The sequence below is a fragment of the Trichoderma aggressivum genome, assembly GCF_033847375.1.
Source record: "Trichoderma aggressivum f. europaeum strain CBS 100526 chromosome Unknown scaffold_064, whole genome shotgun sequence".
Lineage (NCBI taxonomy): Eukaryota > Fungi > Ascomycota > Sordariomycetes > Hypocreales > Hypocreaceae > Trichoderma > Trichoderma aggressivum.
Window position 1 is genome coordinate 23,350 of NW_026946430.1, and position 20,310 is coordinate 43,659.

Here is a 20,310-nt window from a genome sequence, read left to right on the forward strand (position 1 = left end):
CCAATCTCTTTCGCCAGGTTTCGTCTCGTCTTCATCTGAAGCTGTACAAGGTCTCCCCCACTGTCGCCCGCAACAACTGCCTCTAAGCCTGTTGCGCTGGTGGACTCGGTCTAGTCGCCCGTTCAATTAATTGGCCGGGGAGAAGCTGCCTGACCAAATGAATTACACGTATTGCCAGAAATGGGTACTTCCGTTCTGTACCGGTACATACCTCCGTCGTACTTCGTACACGCAAGCGCACTCAAACAACTCCGAATCCCTCACCCGGCCCCGGCAACGAGGCCCTGCAGATAGGCAAAAGCGGACAGAGAAAAAGACACCGCTGCGTTGCGCAAAGGAGAAACACGTTGAACGAGTCTCCTCCGTGATGCGGCGCCTACCTACTGTAGAATTCCTGGCGCTGTTCCCCTCAATAAGCGAGAAACATCCATACCTGCGATGGATCGTATCGCATCGTACCAGCGCAGTGGAGTTGCATGTTTCCTCCTATTTCCAGCCTCTAGTGCCAAATGGCGGCCCTCAATCTCGCCAGCGCTAGGTTCGTCGGGCCCAGCCCAATCCCGTATCCCAGCTCGGAGTAGCCTAAGGACTTTTTTCTTCCCACCCCCGAACGCATGGGCTCGCTATATCCTGGAATGCGTGGCATTTCTGTCCCAATTACGGGGGTTGTACGTGTACCTACCTTATCTGTACGAGCATCGAAGGAAACGGACCAGGAATTTCGTACTCTGTGCGAAGGGCGCTAATGCTGTTTGGGCAATAATCGCAACTGTGAGTCGCGGGCCAGGAATCGTGCATGTCGTGTGTGGTGCAGCAGGCACCGGCTTTGGCTCTTTCCGACTCTGCTTCATTATTCACTTGCTGGGTGGGGCCGTGCCGAATCGATGCCTTCTTATAATCTAGGTAGTTGCTGCCTCCGTGCTTTCTGGATTCGAGCTTCGCTATATCTTTAGGCGCCTCGCCACCTTGGCCTTTTGTTTGCTTCTTGTCTGTTCCAAAGGCCATCGTCCATAATTCAAGACACCACCCTTGCCATATCCGCAGGGGCGCAGCTGTTTTGTCTTCCTTTTTTCCCTTTCTTTTTCCCATACGATACATCTCGTTTGATCTTGCAGCGCAACATCGACTCACTCTCGTTTGCTGGAGTGACGCGCTGCTCATCTCGTCTCCCCCCGGTCGGTAGAGCGAGGCCCCGATCCTTGGCTGCATCGAACTGAGCTGCACATCTCGAACCGGCATAATTCGCCTCTCTCTCGAATAGCCGCCATTTCTCCGTCTACCCGCCTGTGGCAGGCGCGGCAATTGAGACGATGACCGCCGACATGTCGGAAAAGTCGCCCATGGGCGCGCAATCAGTACCGACCTCTAGCCACAGCGCTTCTTCAGATCTCGATGCCACGCTTTCATCGAGACATGGCAAGGAGGCGGAAATCGACCTGAAAAAGATCGACTCCAAGCCACCTGCTCCTCCTCCTCCCAAGTCCGACGACATCGATGAGCTTTACGCTCATCTGCCTCCCAACCAGGCTGAGATCCTGAAGCGTCAGGTCTACACCCCGGAGATCAAGGCCGGAATCAAAGCCGTCTATCGATATGCCTCCCGCACCGATTTGGCCATCATCTTCGTGTCGTCCTTCTGTGCCATCGCTTCTGGTGCTGCCATTCCCATGATGACTATCATCTTTGGTAGACTCCAAAATACCTTTCAGTCATACTTTTATAGCGGCGGTAACATGTCCTATGATGAGTTCATCAATGAAATGAGCCACTTTGTCCTCTACTTCGTCTATCTGGCCATTGGAGACTTCGTCGTCACCTACATCTGCACCGTTGGTTTCATTTACACTGGTGAGCATATTGCTGCCAAGATCCGCGAACACTACCTACAGAGCTGCATGCGCCAAAACATTGGCTATTTCGACAAGATCGGTGCCGGTGAAGTCACCACACGCATTACGGCTGATACCAACCTCATCCAGGATGGTATTTCGGAAAAGGTTTCCCTTACCCTCGCAGCTCTGGCTACTTTCTTCACTGCATTCATCATTGGTTTTGTTAATTACTGGAAATTGACTCTTATCCTCTCCTCTACTGTCTTCGCCTTGCTTCTCAACGTTGGCAGTGGCGGCCGTCTTATGCTCAAGAACAACAAAGCTTCTCTCGAAGCGTTTGCTCAGGGCGGCAGCTTGGCTGATGAGGTTCTCAGCTCAGTTCGGAATGCTATTGCTTTTGGAACCCAAGATCGCCTTGCCAAGCAGTATGATAAGCACCTTGGGAAGGCTGAATACTACGGAGTTCGGGTCAAGTCTGCTATGGGCGTCATGATCGCCGGCATGATGCTTATCCTGTTTCTGAATTACGGTCTGGCTTTCTGGCAAGGCAGCAAGTTCATCATTGAAGGAATTGTCCCATTGTCCAAAATCCTGACCATTATGATGTCCGTCATGATTGGTGCTTTCCAACTCGGCAACGTCACCCCCAACATCCAGGCTTTCACCACTGCTCTTGCAGCAGCTGCCAAGATCTTCAACACCATCGATCGAATCTCTCCGCTCGACCCTTCAGACGACAAGGGTGAGAAACTTGCTGACTTTAAGGGCAACATTCGCTTGGAAAACGTTGAGCACATTTATCCCTCTCGACCCGAAGTCAAGGTCATGAATGGCGTGTCGCTTGAGATCCCTGCTGGCAAAACAACTGCTTTGGTTGGTGCTTCCGGATCTGGTAAGAGTACTATTGTTGGTCTCGTTGAACGATTTTACGATCCTGTCGGAGGCACCGTTTACTTGGATGGCCATGACATTAGCACCCTCAACCTGAAATGGCTGCGCCAGCAAATGGCCCTTGTTAGCCAGGAACCAACCCTCTTCGGAACGACCATCTATCACAATATTCGCCATGGCTTGATTGGAACGGAACACGAACATGCGACCGAGGAGAAGCAGCGCGAGCTCGTCATGGCCGCGGCTGCTAAGGCCAACGCTCACGACTTCATTTCTGCCCTCCCTGAAGGATACGAGACCAACGTTGGTGAACGCGGTTTCCTTTTGTCTGGTGGCCAGAAACAACGTATCGCAATTGCTCGTGCCGTCGTGTCAAACCCAAAGATTCTACTGCTAGACGAAGCCACATCTGCTCTCGACACCAAGTCTGAAGGCGTTGTCCAAGCTGCCTTGGAAGCTGCCTCTCAGGGCCGAACCACAATTACCATTGCCCACAGGTTATCCACTATCAAGGATGCCCACAATATCGTCGTCATGTCCCAAGGTAGCATTGTTGAGCAAGGTACCCACGATGAGCTGCTTGAGAAGCAAGGTGCCTACTACAACCTTGTTTCAGCCCAGAAGATTACTGTCGCTCAAGAGAACACTGAAGAGGAAGAGGAGATTTCCGAGAAGGAGGAGCTTATCCGCAAGCTGACCACCAACAAGGAGGAGTACACGGTTGACCCTGATGATGACATCGCCGCTAAGCTGGATCGATCTGCTACGCAAAAGTCGGCCTCGAGCATTGCCCTTCAGAAGCGCAAGCAAGAGGAGGAACAAAAGTACAGCCTGTGGACTCTTATCAAGGTCATCGCTGCCTTCAACGCCCCCGAGTGGAAACTAATGCTGGTCGGCCTCTTCTTCTCTACCATTTGCGGTGGCGGTAACCCAACCTCTGCAGTCTTCTTCGCCAAACAAATCGTCACTCTCTCGCAGCCCATCACTCCAGCGAACGCGCACCACGTCAAGAAAGACTCCGATTTTTGGAGCGCCATGTACTTGATGCTCGCCTTTGTCCAGTTCTTTGCCTTTGCAACCCAGGGTGTCTTGTTTGCCATCTGCTCCGAACGCCTTGTCCACCGCGTTCGAGACCGTGCTTTCCGCGCCATGCTGCGCCAGGATGTTGCTTTCTTTGACAGGGATGAGAATACCGCTGGTGCTTTAACGTCGTTCCTCTCCACCGAGACAACCCATGTTGCTGGCCTTAGCGGTGCCACTCTCGGTACGTTGCTCATGATGTCCACAACTCTCATTGTCGCCATCGTCCTGTCGGTTTCGATCGGATGGAAGCTCTCGCTCGTTTGCACTGCCTGCATTCCCATCTTGCTGGGATGCGGATTTTTCCGGTTTTGGCTGCTTGCTCACTTCCAGCGTCGCTCCAAGGCCGCTTATGCTGCGTCGGCAACTTTTGCTTCCGAGGCCATCTCTGCTATCCGGACTGTTGCTGCCCTCACTCGTGAAGAAGACGTCTTGAAGCTGTACCACGATTCGCTTGTTGAGCAGCAACGACGCAGTCTTAGATCGGTGCTGAAATCCAGTTTGTTGTACGCTGCCTCGCAATCGTTGAACTTTTTGGTCTTTGCATTGGGTTTCTGGTACGGTGGTACCCTGATTGGAAAGGGCGAATATAACCTTTTCCAGTTCTTCCTCTGCTTCATGGCTGTCGTTTTCGGCGCCCAGTCGGCTGGTTCCATTTTCTCCTTCGCCCCCGACATGGGCAAGGCTCATCACGCCGCTAGGGAGCTGAAGGTTCTGTTCGATCGTCAGCCCACCATCGACACCTGGTCAGAGCAAGGCCAGCCGTTGCCCGAGGTCGAGGGCAGCCTTGAATTCCGCGATGTTCACTTCCGTTATCCAACCCGCCCGGAGCAGCCAGTTTTGCGAGGATTAAACTTGACCGTCCAGCCTGGACAGTACGTTGCTCTAGTTGGTGCCTCTGGCTGCGGCAAGAGTACTACAATTGCCCTCTTGGAACGATTCTACGACCCATTAACTGGTGGTGTGTACATTGATGGCAAAGAAATCAGCACGCTTAACCTGAACGAATACCGATCCCACATTGCCCTGGTTAGCCAAGAGCCGACGTTGTATCAAGGAACTATCAAAGAGAACATTCTGCTCGGAACTGCGGACCCAGATATCACAGACGACGCCGTGGAATTGGCTTGTCGCGAGGCCAACATCTATGAATTCATCACGTCCTTACCCGAAGGGTTTAACACCATTGTCGGTAGCAAGGGAGCTCTGTTGTCTGGTGGTCAGAAACAGCGTATTGCTATTGCTCGAGCCCTTATTCGCCACCCCAAGATCCTTCTTCTTGATGAGGCGACTTCTGCTCTGGATTCTGAGTCTGAACACGTTGTGCAGGCTGCCTTGGACAAGGCTGCAAAGGGCCGTACCACCATTGCCGTGGCCCACCGTCTCAGCACGATCCAAAAGGCAGATGTCATCTACGTCTTCAATCAGGGCCGCATAGTCGAAGCTGGTACTCATGCTGAGCTGATGAAGAAGGACGGCCACTACGCTGAGCTTGTCAAGCTCCAGAGTCTGGCCAAGAACAACTAGCATCTTTCTCCCCTCTTTTCTGCTTTTTAAATTTTTTTTTTGCGCATGAGATATCCGGACAGCAAAAAGCTGCCCTATCCATCTATTGGCGTTCATTGGTCACATAGACAGAAGAAAGTGCATGCATTACACAGCCTTTCATTTCGGGAGAGGACGAATTCATATTTTGTTTCATAAAAGTTTGTATCTAATTGCGGTTACTCATGGTGTATTACCCAGGACCACACTCTTCTCTTCCATGTTACTCTTGTTTGATATTTTCATTTTAGTGATGAGACTCTAGAGGGTTGTTTGTTTTCATTTACGCAGTGTCACGGGGGGGAATGCAGGGGATGAAATACGGAGTCCCAAGGTCGGACACGCAGATATGTACGACATGAACAATGCTCAGTGCAGTAGATGAATGAATATCAAAACGATTCGAGACTTTAAAAAATGGCCTATGTAGTGATTGTGTTTTGAACCTTGTAGCGTGGCTTGAAATGTCTTGGGGGCTTCTGGTATCATATATGACGAGACCCTGGCTGTTGCTGATGCAGCTTTGTGTTTTGGTCATCATGCTTCTCTTACGTATGATCACCAGACCTTGGTGCTACCAACGCTAGAGGAGAGAATCGGTTACAAGAGACATGAGTGGAACAACTGCGAAAGGTCTCGGTGATGATACTTTCCCCTGAGATGGCATCCATGAGAGTGATTGCTTTGTTTAGACTGGGAAGTTGCTATTGTGCATTGCTGTCTGAGTATATATCGGGCACCTTTTCGTGTTTGATGATATCTGGGGTATCGACGGAGATGTGGTCTTGGGGGAGAAATATTATTGCGAGTAGGTATATGCGTGACGATGTATTCAATTCCTACCTCTGTAAGGACATTACAACCACCTAGTACTTGGGCGTGGCTTTTGGGCAAGGGCTGCTCCATCATACCGTGAGGCTGGAAGAATCTTCAGACGGAAGCCTATCAAGATTATAGGTACTGGGTATGTAGGAAAGCAAATAGGGATGTATAACACGGTTGAATTTTTATTCGGTTTCAGTAAGGGAAAAAAAGCAACCTAACTAAATCGGCTGCATTTTGCGTGTCCAGCGTTGGAGCTGCAATGTGAGGTGGTCCAAAAGGGAGGGCCTCTGGGCCATTAAAACACAATTTTCTCCTCTTTTCGGCTGTAATCAACTGTCAGTGGAGTTTAAAGATGTTTGGCTGACCTGCATATATCTGGGATATGGGAAAAGAGCTTGGCAGCTGTCCGCTGAGGATATATCTGGAGGGAGCAAGTTACAGAGTGCCCACCTCAATGGAAAGCAGCTGCTGACTTGTTGGCGATACAACATAACGCATCGTCAAACTCACTTGGCCCGTTGCAGCCTAAAAATATATTGAGCTTTTGGACAATAGAGTGGCATTATTGATTCTTGAATTGTCTATGAGAATGCTGTTTCGGTGCTTTCTTCTTCTTCTTTTTCTTGAGCGGGTCAATGCATATGGCATGCTTGAGTGATCGAAAGGTGACGAGCATGTCAAAAGCGCTGAAAGCAGCAGCACGCACTCGAGTAAATTATTCGAAGCGACTGTTGAGAATGATGTCTTCAACTCTCCTCGATCATATACTTCGCTTTATGCAGCATCGACCAAAGAAGCCAATATGAGATCGAGCAAGCACATCACCCGTCGCCCTTATATACCGGGCGCCCTGCTTTTGAGGGATATAAAACCCGGCTGGCAGCCTCTTGGACTCTGGAAACAAAACATGGGTCTGATTGAAAAGTCTCGTAAATTCTTCTCTAATTTCCTCCAGCCTCATTCGGATCCTGATTCTGAGAATACAGCCGTTAAACCTCCGGTGCCGAAAAGCGAAGGCCCAAGATGGAAACCGTTGAGGGGGCCAGCTATGATATATTCAGGGTTTAGGGGGGAAAAGAGAAAGAGAGAAAGCGACGATGGATGCTTTTATCGACAGAAAAACAGGTTGCTCAAAGGCGGCTGGATAAAGGCTGTCACGGAGGAGGAAATGGACTACGACGACCTGAAATGTCGCCCCTTGATCGAAATACTGTATCCTGAGATTGCTGAAGGCATAATGCCGGAAATTTGGCCGACGTTTGCAATAGAAGAATTGGAAGCCGCCCAAGCGAGATTGGAATCACAGGACAGTTTTGAATCACGGGACAGTTTTGAACCACAAGACACTTTGGAACCCCAGGATATTTTTGAATCACAGGACAATTTTGAACCTCAAGACAGTTTGGCATCACAGGACAGTTTTGAAGGTCTACCATCCGATTTGAGTTGTACCCTGGACAACCTCACAGTCATTGACGATGACGACATCATCATGTGGACGCCATATACAAGTTCCGAGGGTTATAGTGATTCTGAAGTATCTTGCATGGAAAGTATCTCGGAGTGGGGAGACACATACCTTGCAAGAAGACGCGATTCCGAGAGCTCAATCGAAGTACCTCTTTACCCCGATGTGGCTATTAATGAGCTTCCTATTGATAGCGGTCTGAGATCTGTACCGCCACAGCTGGATTGGGCGCCGAGCTTGACGGGACCGTTGACTGGGTTTGCTCCAGATGGTCACATTCCTGACACTTCTGACGATGGCTTTCTGAAAGAATTGTTTGAGCAGTGGCTAGAATATCGCATGAAGGCGCCTCCAAGATCTGAGTATAGTGTGAAAATGAGCGACGAGGTGGAAGACGTGAACACTGATGCCAGAGCTAAAGCAAAGGCGGAAGCGAGTTGGGACACGGAGATGGAAACAGAAGCCGTAATCGAAACTCAAGCCGGGGCCGAAAGAGAAGTCCAAGCTAGAGCTGGAGTTGGAGCCGGAATGGAGACCGAGTTTGAACCAAGAATGGAAATAAAACTGGAAGAAACTGGAGCAGTAACAACCGTGGACGAAGCAAACGTTAGAGAAAGGTCTGGTGGAGAGATTGAAGAATTGGAGATGGGAGAGGCAGATGCCAGTGTCAGTGGTGAAGCAACAGGGACGACTCTGGAACCGGGAGGGACAGAAAGAGAAACAGAAACAGCAACAGTAGACTACAGGACAGAAATGGAGGAAGCAGACAAGGAAAACACCAGACCAAAGGAAGCAGACGACGGTGAACGAGTGAGAGCCTACGAAGCTATCTCTGAAGACGCAATGATGGATGGCCTCGAGGAGACGACACCGGAAACGACACCGGAAACGACATCGGAAACGGTTTATATCAACAAGGTGGCAGGCGAACCAGAACCGAGAGCTCCAGAGCCAAAAACTCCAGAGCCACAAACTCCAGAACAAAATCCAGAACCGAGAGCTCCAGAGCGAAGAAACCCAGAACCGAGAAACCCAGAACCGAAAACTCCAACACCAGCGACAGTATCGGAATCGGCGCCAGAACCGACATCTCCAACGCCAGCAGCTCCAAAAAGAATGACTGCACTGAAGTTGGCATTTCGAACAGTGTATTCGCTATTCCAGCAAGTTGGCACCATTTCCGACGATGACTATGGGTTTGACCCATGTTTCCGCTGTCAGCGGATAGACGCGATCTTAATAAAACGCATCATAGACGTGCGGGAAATGGTGATGGAAGAGTTGCTGGACATTGACGAGGGCCTTCGAATTGTCGTGGAGTGTGAGACTAAGAGAAAGAAGGATAATGAAGATGGGGGGGATGGGGCATCTTCCTGACTGTGTTTATGTGTGTGTGTTTGTTTTTTCTTTGGTATCTATCTTGGTTGGTTTGTTTCTTTTTGTTTTCATTGTTTATGCCCCTAATTGCAGGTTCGATAACGGGGATCTTACTGTGCGACGGATGCCTTCTTTTTGTCAACACCTGATGGTTGGCTATCTCACTTCCGCTCATACAGCGTCTTATTAGTCTGGTATGATCAATTAGATACTAAATGTGATAGATCCCTTATCCTTTGATGCTTGAGTGGCTACTATACGTGCACTCTGAATCGTAATTTGTTGGGTATACTGACAACCAGTCCTTAAATCCAGTTACAAGGTTAAGCAATGCCCTTCTTCATAATTATCAACCAAGTACGCGTGCCGATTATCCTACCTCATATCCTGTAGAGTGAACGTTGCGGCAAGGAGAATTGCTGAGCTCGGGCGTATATGGAATTGAAGGCTTTGCGGTCAATGCGCACGATATTGCTGGATTCCTATCAATGACCTGCTAAGCCCGGATCTTGCGTGCTCGCCGTGGAATGCAGCCACATCATCAGGTTGGAAGCAAAGGCGTTTTTCTGGAGTCCAAGCTCGTACAATTGGAGCAGAAGCCCGGGGGCAATGGGCCAGAAGACAAAGAACGATGGCACAGGTGTTGGTATTGGCATGAGATTCCCTTGCGCGAGGCATCAGCAGACTTGTTCGTGCAGAGCCGTCAATGTGCGAGGCGAGCTGCAGGGCGCGCGCATTGGCCGTGATGAGGAGTTTCCAGGAGTACGGAGTACCAATTGCCAATACCTCGCAATTGGCCAATGATTTAGAGGGCCTGTGTGCGTTTATAGGCAAGGTGTGACAAAAGATTGCACCACAAGGGGGAGATGCAAAGGGGGTTGGGCTGGTGGTTGGTCCCAAGTTGTTGGCCAGCAAAGGAATTGGGCGCAAGGGGCCTTGGATATCATGTATCCAGGCATCAATTCTAATTTTGTCACTGCCAGGTCATCATCACTCACAAAGCATGGGGGAAGACGAGATGCTGCCCATCACATCACATCACATTTCAACAAACAAAAGCAAAAAGACGGCGGGTAACAGAGATGGAGAGCCGAGCCGCATTGAGCGTGCAGTGACCCCTTCTTCCACCACAGCGCTGCGGCTCAGCGAGTATTGAAACATCGAAAGGGGGGGGGGGCTTGGCTGCATGCTGTGGCCATTCATTCAGCCGCAGCTGGACAAGCAAACAGGCGAATCGGCGAGGCGGCGGCTGTTTGTCTTGCTAGTTGGTCCGCGGAAGATGCCGTAATGTTACGAGTAATAAGACCAGCATGTCGTGATATAAGCGGCCGGCAGTCGTGGCGCCACTGGCAAGACGTGCCATGTGCGGTAAACAGCAGTCGTGAATCGAGGCAAGCAGCGAGTTTGATGGTCGAAAGGGAATTTGGAGAGTTGAAAGTTGACGAAGGGAACTGCAAATGGGTAAGTTGAAGATGGAAATCACGTAAACATGCAGGGCTTGTCTTGGCAGGCGGTGGACTGGACCGATGAAGCGAGAGGGCGGCAAATTGCAAAGTACATACGGAGTACATGTACGGATTCATCTACCTTAGTACTACTAAGGTACTAAGTGATACCGCAGAGGAATAAAAAGCAAATATCAATACCTGGTATGGCCTCTTCAATACAGGTACCAACCACTGCCTGATTATCTTGATATCTGTACACCTGCTTTTTTCTTTTATAATTTCATCACTGAGCACCCAGCCAGTAACTTGGCATTAGTAGGAGCCATTGCCATGGACGACTAATACAATCCCCCCCGGGCCTGTACTAAGCAAATACGAGTACTAATCCTCACCTAATAATTCCATCATCACCTTGTCTTTTTCTTTTTTTCTCTTCCCCTTCCGGGGCTCGGTCTCGCACTTAGTTTCCATCCCCCGGCAAGACTCGGCAGACGCCTATCAAAAGTACAGCAGGCAAATCAACAAACAAGCCTGAGACCGAGACCGAGACCGAGACTGAGACATGCAGCCCAATCCAATTGCCTCTTGTGCCTCTTTTTTCCCTTCATTTCCCTCCAAGCACTAGCTCTGGGGCCCGGGCTCTGACTCGGTGCGGCTGCAACAGCCAGCCTCGGCGAACCCGTGGTCGACATTACGCCTGTATTACCACACCTCCGCCTCAGTTTAACTGTCTCTCTTTTTTCCCTTCCTTTCTCTTTTAATTTTTTTTTTTTTTTTTTGCTTTTTACCCTCCAAGCCCTGGTGTTTGATGCTAGGAATCATGGTGCCTCTTCTCTTCTTTAACATTTCCTCCGTCTGAACTTAAAGCCCTTCAGCCCCCCCTCCGTGCTTAGCTGTCGAGATAGAAAGACAATGATATGCCACGATGCAAGGATTGGCGCACATGATATCCGGTGATTGATTATTCGCACCCATCTATCCGAGAGCCTGTATTCCCACCTGCTGCCCTTCTGGCCTGCACCTCGCTGGCGTTTGTCTGGCATTCCTCCATCTTGGTCCGTCTTTTTTTTTTTCCTTTGTCTGGCCATTCGTCAAAGGAATGCGTCAATCAATGGCTCCACGCCGGACATCTGGTTCGGGCTCTGGCTTTGACTTGGGCCTGGAATCGTCGACTCTGGCTCGGGGTTTGGCATCGGCATCGACATTGCCGCCATCAGCACAACCACAGACGCAGACACAGACACAGACACAGACACAGACACAACATACACCAGCATCGATATCAGCCTCCTCGATATCAGCATCAGCATCAACTTCGTCGCCTTTTCATCGCTCGTCGCGGCCGCCTGCGCTCTCTGCGGCTTTTCTGTTCTCATCCTCAACTTCAACTTCAGCCGCTAGTCCTTCCTCTGGTTCTTCTACCGCTTCATCATCCACCGCGCCGCCGCAGCGACTCTCTTTTCCCTTTTCACCACTTCCGGCGTCTCCCGCGGCTGCTTCTCCCTCCGCCTCTGCATTTGCATCATCGGCGTCTTCTGCCTCTACAGCCGCTGCCACTGCCTCTGCATCGGCTTCTGCTTCTGCTGCTGCTGCTGCCTCACCATTTCCCTCCTCCGCCTCCACCGCCCGCCCGATTCTGCCGCCGCTGCCTCAGGTTTCGCCACTCAGCCGATTTCTGTCGGAGCGACCACTCTCACACTCACACTCGCATCTACACTCACATCTACATTCGCACTCGCATTTACACTCACACTCGCACTCACGCCTCTCCGAATTTGCCTCTCCACGGCCACCTTTTCCAGTCTCGCTCGATAGCCTCACCACGCTGCAGCCTGATCCCTACTCGCCCCTCAACTCGCCCTTCAGCCGCCATCCGCTGCTGCTTGGCCCGCAGTCGACGAGCTTTTGGTCCACCTACCGGAGCCAGCTCGACCAGCCGACCGACTGGCTGCAGGATGATTCTGCCGCTCCAAACATCGGCGTCCTTGCTGCCAGAGCCTTTGGTTTTAACCTGAGCGACTTCTCCTCCTTCACGCCCTTCACTTCGCAGCCGCCCTTGCTCCAGTCACCGTCGCGGCCGCCGCGACGTTCTCCAGACCTTCGCTTCCCCTTCGACTCCGGCACCCCTCCTGCGCCACCTCCGGCCTCAGTCGCGACACCAGCATCCGCTTCGCAAGCCGCCTCCGCTTCCTCCTCGGCGTCCGCAGCGCCTCCTTCACGTCACCCCCATCACGCCCGCGCGCCGACAGCAGCATCCGCTAGCCGGATTAGCGCCACGGCCGAGAATCCTGCCTCACCTCCAGCCTCTGGCCAAGGCTTCGCTCATCCCTCAAACTCTGCTGAAGCCGCTTTCGATAGCGACAACAGTGCCCTCGACGACCTTTTCTACGAGCTTGACGGCTTTCCAGGCTTCCCGCTGCCCATCGCCGATACCGCCAACCCGTCTTCTCTCTCCGCATTCGCCACCATGCCTCCGGCATCAAGACGATCGACACGCAGCCGGCTTCAGCCGCCCGAAGCTCACGACCCGTCAGCTTCTACTCCAAATGCCAGCAAACGGCGGAGGGTTTCGACTTCTGCCGCTCAACCCACATCCCTAGAGACTGTGATAGATGACGACGACGGCGAAAACTGGCCCTTGTTTGGCTCCACGCCCCCGAGAGCCGGGTCGAGCTCTGATTTGAAAAACGAGGACTTTACTACGATCGATCTCACCGAAGTTAACGACGTTCCTGAGGAGCTCAGAAAGCCAGAGGTGGATAACAGAGTCAAACTGTCCGCGTTCCAGTGCGTAATATGCATGGACGACGTGACGGGGTTGACTCTCACGCATTGTGGTAAGTTGCGCCTCGCCTCGAAGCTACAAGCTATAGACACAAACGTCACACGGACTGCTAACAAGTCCTCTAGGGCACCTATTTTGTGCCCAGTGCCTCTACTCCTCGCTTAGCATCGAATCAACAAGGGGCAAATGTCCCATGTGCAGATCCAAGATCGACATGAAGCCTCGCGAAAACTACTCAACCAAGACAAAAGGATACTGGCCGCTGGAGCTCAAACTGATGACGAGAACGCGCCAAGGCAAACGCAAAGCCCAAGCCATGGAGTAATAACGCCGTGCTTTACTTTCTTTCTTCTTTTTGTTAACAACGCATTACGAACATGATACCACTCCCTGTTTGTACGGATACCTCACCAAACGGCGCCGTTTTCATCCGTCTCGCCGTAACCGAACTACTTTCATATATCATTCGACAACAATATCACGACTCCAGCGATACATCTCAAGGGCACAGACGCAATATATATCAAGAACTGTTGCCCCTCTTCTATTCCCCACTGCAGCAGAAGCCGCTAGCTAGACTCTCGATTGCATTCGCATAAATATTTAGGCTTGCATATGACCTCTTTATATATAGCGTTACCATCACTACAAAAAAAGAGAAAAATATACTAAATTTGCAGTCAATCCAATTTTTGGTCATCCTTTCGTAAGACGTTTGCCTGTGAATTTATCATGAAAAGTGATTGAAGTTTGCATGTGATAACTAAAGCATACCATATCAACATGTTTCACCATCTGTGACTGCATCTTGATAAAGCTACTACTAGGTATAGACATCTATTGTCTCTAGACGACTTGCTTTCTCTTTCTCTACCGCCACAATTGCTCCTGCTACTTACTGCATTCCTATGAATCATGTATGATTCATGTCATGTCTGCGCAATCCCTTCCATGCAAACGCCCATCTTTTCTTACTTCATTCAAGAAAAACGAGCAGCAACTCAAAATAAAATAAAAACCACAAAAATACAAAGCACCTTGCCATTATCATGCCTTACATATTTCTAAAAAAAAAAACCTTAATAAAAACCCAGATCCTCTCTCACGCTTCTCGCCTAATGAAATAGCGGGTGGTCAAGCTGCTTGGGCTCTGGCAGGATATCATTTTCAAACTAGGGAGAGGATAAGGTTAGCACTTCGACATAATTCTCTCAAAAAGTAAGAAGACCAAAAAAGAAAAGAAAAAAGGCCTCAATGGCTTGAATTGGCTTACTTCCAAGAAGCTTGTTGCAGCAATGACCACCACCAGCGCGTCGGCGAGTTCTTCAATCCGCTCCTCTAGGCGATGGTCCTCATTCCCGGTGCCAATGCCGGCGCTGCGCTTCAAAGCGTGGCTGACAAGCATGCGGTGATCCGTCAGGAACTTGCGTCCTTGCGCCACGTTGTTATTCCCGCGGCTGAGGATGGCTGCGCCAATGATACGGACAACTCTGGCAAGCAGGTCGTAGTGCTGCTCCAGGGCGCGAGGGTTTGCTGCGTCGATCTGCAGCTCAGGGTCGGCGGCAAAGAGACCAGAGTTTTCCAAGGTGCGGAAAAGGTTGGCGTGGAGGATGTACTTGGCACCGGTGCGAGACTGGGCCAGCTGGAGGATGATGGAGAGGCGGGCATTTTGGAAGTTTTGCTGATCAGTGTTGTCTAGACACGAGGATTGTTAGCATGAGTATCTAAGAAGTGCTTTAGAACTCTGATTGGAAAAGGGGGGGCGTACTAGAAGCAAAGACATCATGCCACTCCTTCATGATATTTCGTAGAGAGTCAATGAGAATACCGATAAAATTCAGCTTGTTAAGCGTCTCGACAATATAGCTCTCTCGCTCTTGGCTGTCCATGTGGACCAAAGCGCCCAGGAAGATCAGGGCCGCCGTCTGGCATGCCGGCTCCCCGCAGTAGGCATCGTCGCAAACGACGTTGATGAGTCGCTCACCATATACCTGAACAGTCTTGAACGTCTTTGGACGGCTGGCGCTCAGGGGTCCGACATCTTCTGACATGCCCGTCAGGTAGCGGTAGCAAATCTCGTAATAGACAGACCTCAACTGAGGAGAGCCTGCCCACTTGCCAATGGCCTGGAGGCAGGTCTGGAAAAGCTGATACAACTTGTCGCTGACCAGATTGCCGATGGTTCCATTACTCTTATCCTCAGTTGAAAGAGGCGAGAGATCAAGCTTGAAGAGCAAGACCCTCGCCAGCTTGGCCAGCTCCAAAGCTTCCTCCGGACGATCTGAAGCGAACATTTCCAAACTCGGCAGAATAGCCTGCAATGCTTGAAGGAAAAATGACGTCTGTGCTGCACCTTTGTAGTCACAAGATTCAACCATGACCAGCAACACCTTGATCCATGACCGCAAGACTCGGAGGCATTGTGAGGCAATTTGTTTTTGCCTGTCAGACGAAATAAGATACTCCATAATCATAACCTCTTCTCTTTCGATAAGCGCCATGTCATTAGCCGCGATGACTGCATTCTGCTGCGCTTCTCCTCTCTTTAGCAAAAGGATCTCTCGAACTCGCTCCAGGTTGTATACTTGGTTGCCGTCGGCATCGTGCTCCAGACATGCAGAGAGATCCAGGTCTTTGTAGAATTGAATCGACGGCGGCGGGATCTCCCAAAATCCGTCTGGTAGGAGGAAGTCGTACAAATCAAATACAGTCGGAGTTTGTATTGTCTCATTGCTCTCTGAAACAATCTGGCCGTTGAGGGCATCGAATATGCGTCTCTTCACACCAGGCATACGTCCCTGTGCTATTTTGCAAAGTTCCATGGCTATGTATTCCATCGTCATACTTCGAAGAGTCAGAAACTCAAGTAGCGTCACGGCTCCGTCAGTCATTGGGAACTGCGAATTTCCAACAGTTTGGCCTTCCCAGGACAAGTCTGGTTGGATAACCGTCTCACGAGTAAGAAGATGGAAGAGAAGTTCATTCTCTCGAAGCTCTCGGACGACAATTGCGGATGACAGTGGTGAGCTCCAGAGGATATTTAAAATCCGCATCACGCGAGATTTGATGCCAATCAACCACTGTCTCATGCCACCAAGTGCATCGTTAGAGGGAGACTCCAGCAGGAGTCCCAATATACTGTGAAACAGTGAGGTGCGGGATGCAAAAGAGCTGTTGACTTCGACCGAGAGCGAATCCAATCCGCATTTAAAACCTAGCAGCAAGTGCGCAATGGTAGGCTCCTTTGGCGTCATTCGAAGACATTGATATAAAAAGTCCAAGATGTACACCTTTGTTACGTAGAGGGGGGAATCCGCTCCGCTCCCCGCTTCCAGAGGTGTCATTACTTCGGCGATGAAGGCTCGCGATATGCCTTCGTGCTCTCCATTTGCCTCCATGGCAACGATGGCCTTGTTTCTATGGGCGTGGCGACTAGTCCCAGACCAAGCAGCTGTGATCTTAGACGATGAAGACATCTTCTCCAGCAACTTGAGACAGGCCAAAGTCAAGTCAGGGTGACCTATGCCGCAGTATTTGCCCAAATCTACCACAAGATTCAATCTCGTCACCAGCCCATCCTGGAATGAGGCATACGCAGCATTCGCAACAGGTTGCCTACGTGAACCAGACTGGGTTTTGATTAGCGGACGAACAAGATCGAGGTAGGTCGTTTCAAGGTCAAGAACTTTTGTTATGACCTCTATCGCACGCAGCACACCCAAGATGAGCGGTGAGTCTGGAGTCGCGTTACCGATATCGACAGACTTTTGGTGAATGGTGTTAAAGAGGGCCGTCATCACTTTGTCGTTGAACATCCACTCCATCACTCGCGCAAACGGATGCATCCTGACGTACGTCGCCAAATCCGTCGTCGAGACTAAAGAGTCGATAGCAATGTTGGTCTCATTCGCCAAAACCAGGAGATCTTCGTTGAACGTGGTTAGGCAGGCAAGTATGAACTCTAGGCAGCTGAGTCTGAGCACTCTCGTTTGGTGAACGTCTTGCAGATCCTGGATCTTTGATGAAAAAACAAGGCCAATCACAAAATCGATATAGATTTCAATTCCAGGCGCCCGAGAGCTGGCACCAAGGTTCTCCGGAAATGGCAGCCCGTCGTTCAGAGGGTTGGAATCGCTTGCAGGGGTGACCAGTTCGAGCAAGAGCCTGATGAAGGACTCGGGATCCTCAAAGCCGTTGCTCATCTCGTCAAAAATGCGATCCATTGACACCAGGGGCGCCGGTTGCAATGACCGTATCGTGCCGGCAGTTGTTGCACCAACATACCCCCCCGATACCCAATTCTCCAGGCATCTCCACATTGCATGGTTCTCCTGAAGACTCTTGCGGCTAACTAGAGACTTCAAGGCCAGGAAGACGCAGCCACGCAGCTGAGAGGGTATAGGGCTGCTAGCCAACTCGTACAGCATATCGACAAGATTGTAGCCCGAGTTCAACAACAAAAACTGTCTGGTGATCTCACTCTCGCTCGCCAGTTTCGTTATCAGGCGCAGATAGCATTCAAGCATCATGGATGACTCAGGCTCGGTTTCTATGACATCGGCAGCCGGCTTTCCGCCCCGAAATCTAGTTGTCTGGGCTGGAGTAGGCTTCTGCTTGATCTTGTCGGAAAAGAAATCAAGCTCTTTGAATATCTGAGCCCATGTCAGGGACTGAGTCCTTCTCATCTTGCCAGACGAGTGGTGGCCTTCATCCAGGAGGAACTCATGGGCTGCGGTGGCACATTCGTCATTTACGGAAATAGCCTGGAGCATCTCGCAAAAAGCTGCAACTAAGGGCGTTGAGGCTCTCCGGGAAGCCCAGTGCATGAATCCAGCGAGATTGCTGTCTGGGTCTTGCCAAAAGTTTGCAGAGGCATCAGGTCGCCCCTCATAAGCGTATGCGATGATTAAAAGGAACCTCTCCAAATCCAGGTCTTGTTCGTGTGTCTGGCTGAGCTGGCGCTGCTCATCTTCTTCCACCCTGAGCTTTCGAAGAACATCAGGTAGATTGGTTATGAAAGCATCAACGAAAACCTCCAGCTGCGACATCAAACACAGCTGGAAAAAGTTGGAAAATTGAGTTCGCTCGGAAACCAATGGTGATGATTTTCGTTGCAGCCATTTGCGCATGCCAGCCCGAACAGAGTCGTGCCAGTCTGGAGATCGAATATCTCCAGCCACGGAGAGCATGAAGTCAAACGCGCCATCTTTTAACGAGTCTAAGAACTGCTTTGTCCTCTGACGGTCCTCTGTATCAATGTTAGCCGAGTTGAGATACAATGACGAGGAGAAATCCATACCTTCATCAAGGTCAGTGCCTGGCGGGATAGCAGATTCGGGAGGATCGTCTAGATACCATCCACTATACTCTGCCAGCCACCAGGCACGAACTGTAGCATGTAGAAAGGGAAGAGGCCAAGTTGAGTCATCCGAAGGCGGGAAAATCTTTGTGTCGAGCTCTCTTCCTTGCCTCAAGTCATAGCCTCCCTCAGATGATGCAAAGACAGACATGTAGGCGCCGATTGCTGGGACGAGGTGGACTATTATTCGGAGAAAATCCACGTTAGCTAAAACATATGCTGGAGAGACGCGCACGATGCAGGCACTGACCTAGTAATGTATCGTACTTATCCCACTTCTTCAACACGGAGATGAATTCTATAAATTCGGCGGTTTCGGCCTGCCTCTTGTCCACACACTCGCACAAGATGACTCCCAAAGCTTCGTGCTGCTGAATCAGGCTCACGCGAGAGAATTCCACGGTTTCTAGCTCCTCGGGCAGATCATCTGTGGGCACGTTGCCCAGAGTCTGAGCAGCTGTCATTTTTTCTCCCACCTTTTGTAGCCATGACTTGATTTCGACCATGGTCTGTAAACAAGTCGAAGCAAGGCGCTTTGATCCACCATGAGTTTTTCGCAGTAGGCGGGTCTCAACGTAAACTTTGATGGCCTCTAACGCGCTCGGCTCTTCTCCCTCGTAGTCCTGGTTATTCAACTCCAGGAATAGTCTGAAAGAATCCAGTGCGTATTTCCGCTGCTGATGGAATCGGATGACAGCACACTCGAGAAGCGATCGCCCCAGCACAGAGACATCATCCTGGGAGTCGAGAAGGTATCTGGCAGCTTCCACCTCGTCAAGGTCGATCTCGTCCGATAGCGCAAACACATCCTGCTGGAACTTGTCGTTGACCGAATATTCGTTGCCGTCAACAGAGACCTTGCCTAGAAGATGTCAGCTCTCACGTCGTTCCCTTGCTGGTTTGCGACGTCGTGCATCATACCGGTCTTCACCGTGCTGCGGCTCTTTTCGCTCTTCTTCGGACGCTCCCATAGTCTCCCCAACTCCTTCTCGAATATTTCAAGCAGCAGCTCGTTGCTCAAGTTGTCAGAGCTGCTGCCCGCACCGCTGCTCAGCGTCAAGAGCTCGCGGTGCAGCGCCTGGAGGGCGTCTAGTGTCGTAATCTCGGCCATCTTGGCGGTCAAACGCTATTGCATATTGGAATTGGAATAAGTCGCGATAACGGGAGCCGCCCAGAACCGCCAGACGCGCAAATCGGTGCCAGCCTGAGAAAGCGACCGTGTTGGTGGATTGGAGCTTCTGGATATTTTGGCGATTCTGCCAGCCTCGTTCGCGGCGGCCTTTGGGAAGGCGGTGAGGATTTTGCCGGCACAATCAACAAGTCCACGCTTGTGCCTAGCTCGAAACGCAGTTCTAGGCAACGGGCCGCAGCTCGTGGAAAGCCTGGAAGCAAGTGAATTGTTCGTTGTTTGAGCGTAAAAAGTCGCCTGTTTATATATATATAACGTGATTTCTTTTCCCGTGATTTTTCCCTTCTTTTTAATCCACGTCGTCCTTTTCCCTTCTTTATGATACTCTCATCATAGACACTCATACGCACTGCCGCTGCTGCTGCTCCAACGGCTTATTGGCGGCTGGGGCACTGTCGCGACGCGAACCACTCACTCCATGGCCAAAATACACATAGAAACCCGATTCGCATCAGCAAGCCTGCAATAGTCATATTATAGAGAGTAAACTTGGAGATTCGTTTCTTTTTTC

At 50.7% G+C, this 20,310-nt stretch overlaps 4 protein-coding genes across 4 annotated transcripts; 3 read left to right on the top strand and 1 right to left on the bottom strand.

The window, feature by feature from the left end:
• Positions 1 to 1,310: 1,310 nt before the first annotated feature.
• Positions 1,311 to 5,330, top strand: Triagg1_10042 (uncharacterized protein; the record flags this gene model as incomplete). The annotated part of the gene is made up of 1 exon (XM_062894070.1): positions 1,311 to 5,330. One exon carries the CDS (start codon positions 1,311 to 1,313, stop codon positions 5,328 to 5,330), a length of 4,020 nt encoding a protein of 1,339 aa, XP_062750968.1.
• A 1,750-nt stretch (positions 5,331 to 7,080) lies between these two features.
• On the top strand, positions 7,081 to 9,018 carry Triagg1_10043 (uncharacterized protein; the record flags this gene model as incomplete). The annotated part of the gene is made up of 1 exon (XM_062894071.1): positions 7,081 to 9,018. One exon carries the CDS (start codon positions 7,081 to 7,083, stop codon positions 9,016 to 9,018), a length of 1,938 nt encoding a protein of 645 aa, XP_062750969.1.
• A 2,559-nt stretch (positions 9,019 to 11,577) lies between these two features.
• Positions 11,578 to 13,576, top strand: Triagg1_10044 (uncharacterized protein; the record flags this gene model as incomplete). The annotated part of the gene is made up of 2 exons (XM_062894072.1): positions 11,578 to 13,303; positions 13,377 to 13,576. The coding sequence occupies 2 exons, from the start codon at positions 11,578 to 11,580 to the stop codon at positions 13,574 to 13,576; spliced, it is 1,926 nt and encodes a 641-aa protein (XP_062750970.1).
• Positions 13,577 to 14,366: 790 nt separating this feature from the next.
• Triagg1_10045 (uncharacterized protein) lies at positions 14,367 to 19,721 on the bottom strand (the record flags this gene model as incomplete). Its single annotated transcript, XM_062894073.1, has 6 exons — positions 14,367 to 14,423; positions 14,525 to 14,946; positions 15,020 to 18,499; positions 18,551 to 18,790; positions 18,861 to 19,472; positions 19,532 to 19,721. The coding sequence occupies 6 exons, from the start codon at positions 19,719 to 19,721 to the stop codon at positions 14,367 to 14,369; spliced, it is 5,001 nt and encodes a 1,666-aa protein (XP_062750971.1).
• Positions 19,722 to 20,310: the final 589 nt, after the last annotated feature.